This window comes from Thamnophis sirtalis, unplaced genomic scaffold (assembly GCF_051295495.1).
Source record: "Thamnophis sirtalis isolate CommonGarterSnake01/CBP01778 unplaced genomic scaffold, rThaSir2_p1.2 scaffold_2, whole genome shotgun sequence".
In the NCBI taxonomy this organism is placed as follows: domain Eukaryota; kingdom Metazoa; phylum Chordata; class Lepidosauria; order Squamata; family Natricidae; genus Thamnophis; species Thamnophis sirtalis.
Window position 1 is genome coordinate 102,790,791 of NW_028261382.1, and position 11,402 is coordinate 102,802,192.

Below are 11,402 nucleotides of genomic sequence, written 5' to 3' on the forward strand. Positions count from 1 at the left end.
GAGCAGTCAGGGTTGATCTCCTCTAGGACTGACCGGTTGGATGGCCTTGCAGGCCAAGGGAAAATCAAGGATTATAATCTTAATTTCCACGTCCATTCCAGGCCGGCTTGGGGGTGGGGTGGGGTGTTAATTCTGGGTGTCAAAGTCCACCCGTCTTAAACTTGCTAAAATTGACAAACCGCACCTCTAGAAGACAGGACATTCGAATTCCACGCGGCTTATGGGCTAGGAGAGATGGAGAAGGCGAGATCGTTAAAAGAGAAAAACCAAGGGCATCCTTAACTTGTGGCCAAGTCAGAGTGGGAGGAGTTTAAAAAACACAGTAGCAAAGCATTTTTGTATGATAAACAATGTAGTAGCACCTAAAGCCTTGTAATTAAGTTCCAGATATTAAATCAGAGGGTATATTTAGGCTTGGCCGTGATAAGCAGATATATGCATATACAAAAAAAAAAAAAAAGAATATCTACATAAAGACCGGCGTATACACTTTTCATTACGTGGACGTGGTAACAAACAGCCTCGTTTTCATGTCTCCGTTGGGCAGGGATGTTCAAAGTTGGCCATTTTAAGACTTGTGGACTTCAACTCCCAGAATTCCCCCAGGGGAATTCTGGGAGTTGAAGTCCACAAGTCTTAAAATGGCCAACTTTGAACACCCCTGCTGTTGGGTGTGCATGTCTAGTTTCTTTCCTGTCCTCGGAGAGTTGTGAGAGATCAGTGATGGATAATCTTTTAGTGGTTGTGTGCTGAAAGCCTGTGTGCCCGCACACCCATAATGCAGTGCACATACCCCTCCCCCCTCCTCTTGCGCATGTGCATGCAACCCCCCCCGCGCTACACACCCCAGTGTACGCATGTGTGATCCCTCCCTCCTGTGCGCCGTTTTGGGCCTAGCTGGCCTCCCTGAAGCCTCCTGGGACCAGAAACGAGGCACGATTTAGCATGCCGTGCCCCACTGTAACTCCACTTTTGCCCCACAGCGCATGGGCATGCATCTCCTGCATTTACTCCACGCCCTAATGCATGCCTGGTAGAGAACTAAAAATCAGATGACTGGCAGGTGGCACGCGTGCGTGCGCAGTGCAGCTGAGCGGGGATGACGGCTCGTGTGCCTGCAGAGAGGGCTCCGTGTGCCACCTGTGGCCCGCATGCCATAGGTGATAGGTGGTACCAAATGACGAAGCCCGTGGAAACTGTCCTGATTTTTAGAATACAGGCAGTCCCTCGACTTACAACCATTCATTTAGCGACCGTTACAACAAGCACGGAAAAAAGTGACTTACGACCGGGTTTTCTCCCACTGTTGCAGCATCTTGATGATCAGAGTTCAGAAGCTTGGCAATTGTCTCGTATTTATGACGGTCGCGGAGTCCCGTGGTCATGTGATCTCGCTTTGCCGACGTTCCGCTCAGGAAAGCCGACAGGGCAAACCAGATTCACTTAACAACCGTGTTCCTAACTTAACAAGGGCAGCGATTCACAACAACCGGGCAAGAAAGCTCCTAAAAGAGGGCTTAAACTCACTTGGCAACAGAAATGTGGGACTCAGGTTCTTTGTCTTTTCCAAATTATAAACGGTGGGTTAATAGATTTTGCTAGGCTTTCATAGCAATAGCAATAGCAGTTAGACTTATATACCGCTTCATAGGGCTTTCAGCCCTCTCTAAGCGGTTTACAGAGTCAGCATATCGCCCCCAACAACAATCCGGGTCCTCATTTTACCCACCTCGGAAGGATGGAAGGCTGAGTCAACCCTGAGCCGGTGAGATTTGAACCGCCGAACTGCAGCTTAGCAGTCAGCTGAAGTGGCTGCAGTACTGCACTCTAACCACTGCGCCACCTCGGCTCATTCATCTCGCCCCTGCACTCTCCCCTTCAACTGATTTCGACCTGGTCTTGTGCACCGGGTTGTGGTGGGTTTCATATGACTTCGCAACTAACAACAACAACAATCCTTGATTCTGTTTTTGTAAATCAGACAGTCTCATTGTTACAGGAATGGCTTGTACATCAATAGTAGAGGTGATATTCTGCCAGTTTGCACCAGTTCAGGCAAATAGTGGTGGCAGTGACACAAGGCTTTGCCCACTCACCCAAATGTCATTGCAGACCCTCTGCGCGCATGCCAAGATGTGGTACACACACTCCCGCTACTGAACTTGTAGTGAAGAAAAGAGGCTAGCATTACTGACACAAAGGCAGTGGTTAAATTCAGCAGGTTAGCCAAAAGCCCCAATTTTGAGCAGAAATTTTGAGTAGTTCAGAGAACCGGCAAATACCACCTCTGGCTGGCCGCGCCCCCATCTATTCTCTGCCTCCTGAGTCCCAGCTGATCCGGAGGGAATGGGGATTTTGCAGTGTCCTTCCCCCAGGATTAGCCCCAATTTTGGGCACTCCCCAAGGCAAAACCTGTGGGGTGGCTAAGGTGATTCCGATTGGAGAGCGGGGAAGAACTGCGGTGGGAGGGCAGAAAGGCTGGGGTTAGGAGGCGCGACCCCTTGCTCTGCCTCTCTCCCCACGCCAGAGGGTCGTCCCGTTAATCAAGAGGGAGGGGGCTCCCCAATTTTGCTCGGGGAGGGGGCTCCGCAAGGCAAAATCCGTGGGGCGGATGGGGGACCCCGACTGGAGAGAAGGTGGGCGACCCCTTGCTCTGCCTCTCTCCCCACGCCAGAGGGAGGGGGCTCCCCAATTTTGCTCGGGGAGGGGGGCTCCGCAAGGCAAAATCCGTGGGGCGGATAGGGGACCCCGACTGGAGAGAAGGTGGGAGGGTGGAAAGATGAATTAAGAGGCGCGACCCCCGTCTCAGTCCTTCTCCCCACCCCAGAGGCTCTCCTCCGGCGCAACGATGAAGCAAGACGCCGCAGAGGCTGGTCTCCGGCCGTTCCGCAGGGCAGGGCGAGGCGTCCCCGGCTGCTCACTCCGCCCTCGAAGCGGGGTGCTTAAAACGCCGAGCGACGCTGGCGCCGCCGCCTCTCCTTCCTTCTCCTCCTCCGATCCGTTCAGCTGCCACCGGCCGCGCATCATGAAGCCGCTCTTCGCCGCGCTGCTGGCCGGCCTCCTCTGCGCGCAGACAGGTAAGGCTTTCCAAGGTCCAAGGTTTGGGGCTGCGTCCTAGGAACCGCACCGTGATGCTGCAATTCGTGTCGGGGGCAGATCGGAGGCGATCCCAGCCGGGCGGGGGGGGGGGGGTCCTAAGGAGCCCGGGGCGCTGAAGTACCCCCGATTAAGGTGGGATTCGAAGATCTGGGCGACCTGCAAATGGCAGGTTCGGTTAAATGTTGGGTTGTCAAAAAAAAACCGCGGTCCGGTTATTGCGCGTGGTTGTTGGGATTTCATTTCTCAACCCGCAGTTGTTATTTTGGATGGTGTGTGTGTGTGTATTGAAAGAAGAGATTGACAGAGTAGGAATCTAGTTGCAGGTCATAGCAACAGCAATAGCAGTTAGACTTATATACCGCTTCATAGGGCTTTCAGCCCTCTCTTAGCGGTTTACAGAGTCAGCCTATCGCCCCCACAGTCTGGGTCCTCATTTCACCCACCTGGGAAGGATGGAAGGCTGAGTCAACCTTGAGCCGGTGAGATTTGAACAGCCGAACTGCAGAACTAGCAGTCAGCTGAAGTAGCCTGCAGTGCTGCACTCTAACCACTGCTCTTCTTGTCCAACCCCTCACTCAAGCGGGAGACCCTACACCATTTCTGACAGATGGCAATCCAGCCTCTCCTTCAAAGCCTGCAGTGATGAAGCTCCCACAACTTCTGTTCCACGGGTTGATTGTTCCCACTGTCAGAAAATTCCTCCTTATTTTCAGGTTGAATCTCTCCTTGGCCAGTTTCCATCCATTGTTCCTTGTCTGGCCTTCGGGTGCTTTGGAGAATAGCTTGACCCCCTTCCTCCTCTCTGGGGCAGCCCCTCAAATATTGGAAGGCTGCTATCATGTCTCTCTTGGTCCTTCTCTTCACTGGACTAGACATATCCAGTTCCTGCAACCGTTATTTATATGTTTTAGCCTCCAGCCCCCTAATCATCTTCTTTTGCTCTTCTCTGCATTCTTTCTTTAAAAGATCTCTCTAAAGCTTTTTACAAATGGCTCTTTGGCATCCTGATTCAGCCTGGTTTAAGCCAACTATGGTTTCTTCAATGACCCCCATTGTCCTGGTGCCAAGGACAGCCCGACTTCGAAACTCAATTGACGTACCAGACTGAAAGAGTTAAAATGCGCTTGGGTGGTGGAGGTCCATGATTAAACAAGCCATCGAGTGCATAAACCTGAACCATTGGGGTTAGTTAGTGGGTCGGAGCGTTACACAGTTAGGAAAACTACAGCGGGGGTCACGGAGCAGGTGTGTTGTGCGAACTTGCTTTGGTTTCAGGAAGGAAGGAAAAACAAGTCTCTGTAGACACAGATTTGTAGAATGGAGGGGATATCAGGTGGTCATCTAGCCCAACCCTCTCCATCCTTTGCAGACAAAAGAGTTTGCAAGATGCCCCTTTGGGAAGATGCTTTTTTTTTTTTTTGTGGCCACTCAGTAGCGGTGGCAAGGGAAAGAATGTCCAACTTTTGTATTTTTATTGTTTTATTATTTATTTTTTTAAATATTCTGAGCTGCCCCAGAGTTACTCTGCAGTAAAATGAGTGGTTGATCAATTTAATGGATGGATGGATGGATGGATGGATGGATGGATGGATGGACAGACAGACGGACAGATAGAGACAGAGACAGGTAGTCCTCGACTTACAACAGTTCACTTAATGACTGTTCAAAGTTCCATTGGCATTAATGACCGTTTTTCACACTTACAATCCTGGCAACATGATCAAACAGTCACATGATCAAACAGTCACATGATCAAAAGTTTTGACGCTTGGGAACTGGCTCCCATTTATGACGGTCGAGGTCTCCCTGGGGTCACAGGATTCCGTTTTGCGACCTTCTTGGTGGAGAAGGTAGAATAAGGCCTTAACATCAAACCTCAAAAGTTTTTACTTTTTACATAATCGTATCAACTGTCCATTTCTATAACTACAAACTTTTTTTAAAAAAAGTTTTAATTAGAGAAACATTAAAAACATTGGATATAGTGCAATGTTTTTCTTTTTTGTAAAAAAATTTTTTATTTTCAAAACAAACATGCAACTCCTCCTTCTTTACATACTGTAGAAAATGTATCAGCTGGTTACAAAAGGCTTTTGTGCATCTCTTCCACCGTCATCAAATATAATTCATATTAATTCAAATATCTTAACTCAAATATTTATGATATCACCATCTTCATGCCTCCACTTTTATTTGACTATAATTATTTAAACGTCCTTCATCCTAAAGTATACCAATATTTAATACATAACCACATGCTGGCATTTCATTTACTTATTTATAAAATCCTCCATTAACATTAAATCCTCATATCCTGTTTTAGCTAAACATCCATAATATTTAATACCAAAATTTTTCTAATCCTCCATGTATACAATTTATTATCGTTATCCTTTCTTTATTTAACTATATCCTATATCATAACATTTTCCCCCTATTAGTTAAAATTTAATTTTGTTTTTTTATTATTGTTGTTATTAATAATCTTTATATATAGTCCAAAAATATTTCTAACCTTCCCTTCTCATATCCGATTATTACTTATCATAACAACAATGTTTTTTATTAGATAAACATTAAAAACATTGGACATTGTGCCACGTTTTTAATGTTAGTGCGACATTTCTGGCATAAACATTTCCATATAATGTTTGGATCTTACAACAATTGCACTTTATATCCATTACTTAGGGGTGTCCGTTACCTGTCCGTTGATCCCTTCTTTTATAGAATTATTAATCATACAAATACATATCCAATTCCTACCTATCACACATTTTTAATACCATCTTTTCTAATTCATAGCTTGTCTGTTGTTTTTCTGTCCCGGCTTTTTCCCCTCGTTTCTAACCATCGGTACCATTTACATCTATAACAACTGACTTACTGAATCAGCAAAAACAAAATCAAACTTTCCTTTCCCCCACCCCCTCACCCCAAGCACAAAGTCCAGAAGTGGTTTCCAAGTAAAAACAAACCTGCTTGCATTTTGTTTCCCTGGAACAAAACCGTCAATTTAGCCGTCTCTGCTAATCTCCATCCATCTTTACTTCCAAATATTTCCTGTAGCTATTTACCTGCAGGGGTTTGCATGTGAGGGCGAGACGGATGGGTGGGGCACAGCCTGGCGGGTTCAGCAGCTGGCATCCTGGGCCTCGAAGCCGCCCTCCTTGGAGACTCTCTATCATTTTGTCCTTAATTGCGGCAGGCCATCAGATAGGCTGGCAATAAAGAGCATCCTAGCCAGGGTGGGGAACAGGGCACCTGCCTTATTTTCCACCCCTCCCTGTAAAAAAAGGGCTTAAGGGGTGGGTTGGAGGAATAGAGAGAAGGAGGGCAGCCCGCTGTCCTGTGTCACCCTGAAGTCTGCACGACGCTTGAGTCAGCTTTTGGAAGTCTCAGATTACTGCAGCAGGCCTGGGGGAGGAGTGCACCTCATTGGGGAATGTGATTTATGACACAGACTGAGGGGAGGGGAGGGTCAAGTGTAAAGTTAAGCTATAATTCAAAAGAAGCTCAGATCTGACTGCAAAAAGGCCTTGCCTAATGGTGCACCTAATAAATGACTAGCTTGGTTTTGAAACTCGGCTCGAGACTCATGAATCAATTAGGGCATTTTTACACAGCAGAGCAGTGGTGGGTTCCTAACCAGTTTACTACCAGTTTGCCCGTGCTCGAGCAGAAGCATCCACCCTTTTGCGACCTTCTGACAAGCAGAGTCAACGGGGAAGCCAGATTCATTTAACGACCGGGAGACTAACCTAACCACCGCAGCAATTCACTTAGCAACTATGGGAAGAAAGGTCATTAAGTGGAGCAAAACTCACTTAACAACTGTTCTCGCTTAGCAATGGAATTTTTTGGGGCTCGGTTGTGGTGGTAAATCGAGGACTGCAAGTACACGGTTCTGAAAGATTCCCCCCAAAGTAGTTATGATGGATAGCCTTCCCCCATGCCTCCTAAACACACACACACACACACCGTGATCATGTGACTGCATTTTGGGTGTTTGGCAACCAGCCAGCAATTTTAAAAAAATGGAATAAAAATACACTACCAAGTATAAAGAAACAAAAATTCATTTTAAAGAGAGGGAAATTTAGTTTTTTTCCCCCAGACCACAGCAAAATGTCTTTCTCTACTCCTAGGTCTGGTGTGCGTGTGTGTGTGTGTGTGTGTGTGAAAATGAGAAACCAAACCCTCACCTTTGCTACCCGCCTGGAGATTGTGTAAACTGTAGCATCGTCACTGCAGATGCGGATTTAAATAGGGATTTTGGAAAGACGCTGCCAGGCAATTACAACAGGCTGTTAGTAAGAGCAAACAACAACAAGGGGAAGTCATTGCAATCTGCACCACACCTTCAAGCAAACACACACAAGCACAAACACACAGGTTGTCCTGTGCACGTCCCTCCCAGCCAAATTCTTTTTCTTCCCAAAGGAACAGAGCAAACAGCCGCCCGGAGTTCTTGGGAGAAGGGCGGCATATAAATCGAATAAGCCTAAACTGCTTGGGAGAAGTTTCTGGGAGTTAATTACAAGATGAGAAAGGGTTGGGTTTCCTTCTCTTCCTCCCCAGTTGTTGTTGTTGTTGTTGTTGTTGTTGTTGTTGTTGTTGTTGTTCTTCTTCTTCTTCTTCTTCTTCTTCTTCTTCTTCTTCTTCTTCTTCTTCTTCTTCTTCTTCTTCTCCTCCTCCTCCTCCTCCTCCTCCTCCTCCTCCTCCTCCTCCTCCTCCTTTCTTCTTCCTCCTCCTCCTCCTTCTTTCTTCTTTCTTTCTTTCTTTCTTTCTTTCTTTCTTCTTCTTCAGCTCCTCCTTCTCCTTTCTTCTCCTTCTCCTCCTTCCTCTTTCTTCTTTTTTCTTCTTTCTTCTTCTCTTCCTCCTGCTCCTCCTTCTCCTCCTTCCTCTTTCTTCTTCTTCATCTTCTCCTCCTCCTGCTCCTGCTCTTCCTGCTCCTCCTTCCTCTTTCTTCTTCTTCTTCTTCTTCTTCTTCTTCTTCTTCTTCTTCTTCTTCTTCTTCTTCTTCTTCTTCTTTTTCTTCTCCTCCTCCTCCTTCCTCCTTCCTCCTCCCCCTTTCTTTCTTCCTCCTCCTCCTCCTCCTTCTTTCTTCTTCTTCAGCTCCTCCTTCTCCTTTCTTCTTTCTTCTCCTCCTTCCTCCTTCCTCTTTCTTCTTTTTTCTTCTTTCTTCTTCTCTTCCTCCTGCTCCTCCTTCTCCTTCTTCCTCTTTCTTCTTCATCTTCTCCTCCTCCTGCTCTTCTTCCTCCTCCTCCTCCTCCTCCTCCTCCTCCTCCTCCTCCTCCTCCTCCTTCTTCTTCTTCACAGACCCTACCCACCCACCCCACAGTCTGTTTCTGTTGCTTCCCCCTGGGAGAAAGTTTTGAAGTATCTCTAGCAGGATTGCCAGATTCTGCAACAGCTTTGTCCCCTGGGCCATCCGTCTGGTAAACTGCCCAGATTTGTTTTTCTTGCTAGAATGTACATGCACACATCCAGAGTAGACTGTGTTGTTTCTCTGTGTCATATAATATATGCGACTATAGGCATAATTTTGTATTTATTTATTTGTTTAGTCATGTTTATGTAGTCTATATTGGAAGTGGTGGCCTTTTGAGAGCTGCATGCAACAACAATTCATTTTAAGCTGTGCTGAGTAGTGTACATTTAAAGTGACAATACAGTTGGTCTATGTCAAGATCTTCTCCTTCTCCTCCACATCCTACTCCTCCTCTTTCTTTTTCTCCCCCTTCCTCCTCCACAATCCCCACTCCCTTCTAGCACTGATGATGTTACCCAGTTGGGTTATGAAACATCTGTTAGAAAAAAACCAAGCTCAGAGAGCAGCAAGGACCCCACAGTCATCCTCCTCTTCCTCCTCCCCGTCTTCGTCCTCCCTCCTCCTCCTCTTCCTTCTCCTCCTCCTTTCCCTGCTCTTCGTCCTCCTCCCCCTCCTTTTTCTTCCTCGTCCTCCCCTTTCCCTTCTTCTTGTTCTCCTTCCTCCTCCACAAACCCCACTTCCTTCTAGCATGGACGTTCCCTCATTGGATCATGAAACATCTGCAAGGAAAAAAAGCCAAGTTCAGAGAGCACCAAGGACCCCATGGTCCTCCCCCTCCTTCTCCTCCTTTTCTTCCTCCCCTTCCATCTCCTCCTCTTTCTCCTCCCCCTCCTCTTCCTCCCCCTCTTCCTCCTCCTCTCCCATCATTTGCCCAGTTGCACCATTTGGCCAGTTGCATTTCCACCCAGGCCTTCTCCACTCCCTTGGACTTCCAACCAAGGCGTCCTTCTGCCCATCCAACTCCCCAGTTGCCTTCAAATCTAGTGAGGGAACTCTTCTACACCAGCCCGGAGTTCTTCAACGTGGGAGGTACAAAACTGGAACGGTTGGGATGGCCTAACCCATAATGCTGAGCAAAGCACACCAGTTGGAAAACTCTCTGGCCCTACATCTTTGCTAAGGGTTCATTTCGAAAAGAATTCAGCTGTCAGCGTTCCAAGTATCATGTAGAATTAAATCAGAGTCCAAGGCAAAATGATCCTTAAAGTTCCAATTTAGTAAATCAGACATCTTGGCATTGTGCTATGAAATCCCAATTCTGGAAATGACATCAGAATTCCACCCAGTTAAAAGTTCATTATCTTGTCCCCACACCCACAAATCCATTCACATGGTCCAATCTTCTTCTTCCACGCTGGCGTCTCCACCCAGCTGCTTCCGGTCAGGTGTAAAAGTGCGGAGACAAAAGACGACCTTGGCTTCTAGTAAAGAATGAAAAACAATACATTCCACAATCCTACTCCTGCCTGTTCCCCCCTCCCATTGACTATACTAATGAAGCAGCATATTGAAATAAGAGAAAGTGCGGCAGGCCAAAATTCTAAAAAGAATATAATGGCAGGCCTGACATCAGCAGCTGAACACATCCACAAATACCAGCAGACAAGATCTAAATGAAAGATGAAAAGTTTTTGGTTTTGTAAGACATGCACTCATTCAACCACAAACCCCAATTGCTGGGAATGTATTAGTGTTTGCGTTCAGACCACAAGCCACCTCCAACAATGCTAAGGAATCTGGAGAAAGCCATCGTTCTGATAGATCCAAATAGATAGATTCACCCTAGATGATAGACTCAAGATCCAGGTGGATCTTGACAGACTTGAACCCTGGGCCCTATCTAACAAAACGAAACTCAATGCAGAGAAAAGTCAAGTCTTACACTTAGGCAAGAAAAACCAAAAGGACACATATAGACAGGGTGAAACCAGGCTAAATAGCAGGAACTGTGAGAGGGAGTCCTAAGTGGACAATTAAATGAGTCAACAGTGTGTGGTGGCAGCCAAAACAGCCAACGCAATCCTGAGTTGCATTAACAGAGGGATACAATCAAGATCAAGTGAGGACTAAAAATCGCCCTATAAAGCCTTAGGAAGACCACACCTAGAATGCTGCACCCAGTTTTGGACACCACACTACAAAAAAGATGTGGAGACTCTGGAAAGACTGCAGAGAAGAGCAACCGGGATGATGAGGGAATGGCGGTTAAAACATACGATGAACGGTTGCAGGAACTGGGCATGGCTAGTCAAGAGAATGACCAGGGGAGATATGATAGCAGAGAAGAGGGGATGTCAACTGTTTTTCCAAAGCCCCTGAAGGCCAGACAAGGAAGAATGGATGGAAACTGGTCAGGGAGAGATTCAACCTGGAAATGAGGAGGGATTTTCTGACAGTGAGAACAATCAACCCATGGAACAGAAGTTGCCTTCGGAAGTTGTGGGAGCTTCATCACTTTTAAGAAGAGGCTGGACTGCCATTTGTCAGAAATGGTGTAGGGTCTCCTGCTTGAGCAGGGGGTTGGACTAGATGACCTATAAGGTCCCTTCCAACTCTGCTATTCTCTTAAATCTGTCAAATAGAGATCCTTGGTTGTATAAATAGAAGCACAGAATCAAAACCACGTGAAGTGTTAGTAGTGAAGTCTTATGAAGCCTTAGTAAGGCCACACCTGGAGCATAGAATCCAGTTTTGGTCCCCACATTACAAAAAAGATGTTGAGACTTTGGAAAAAGGGCCGAGAAGAGCAACCAAGTTGATTAAAGGCCTGGATGCTAAAACTTGAAGAACGATTGCAATAGCAATAGCAATAGCAGTTAGACTTATATGCCGCTTCATAGGGCTTTCAGCCCTCTCTAAGCGGTTTACAGAGTCAGCATATTGCCCTCACAGTCATTATTTTATTTATTTTATTTATTTTATTTATTTTATTTATTTTATTTATTTTATTATTTATTTTATTTATTTT

The 11,402-nt window shown here is 46.3% G+C and overlaps 1 protein-coding gene across 1 annotated transcript in view; it reads left to right on the plus strand.

Annotated features, from left to right (window-relative positions):
- The first annotated feature begins 2,984 nt into the window (after nt 1-2,984).
- The window catches only part of LOC148049066 (lymphocyte antigen 6E-like), a 12,115-nt gene continuing 3,697 nt past the window's right edge, over nt 2,985-11,402 (plus strand). The window contains exon 1 of the mRNA XM_087703810.1: nt 2,985-3,077. Coding sequence (XP_087559936.1) covers nt 3,026-3,077 — 52 coding nt within the window. The 5' untranslated portion in view covers nt 2,985-3,025. The remainder of the gene's footprint in view (nt 3,078-11,402) is intronic.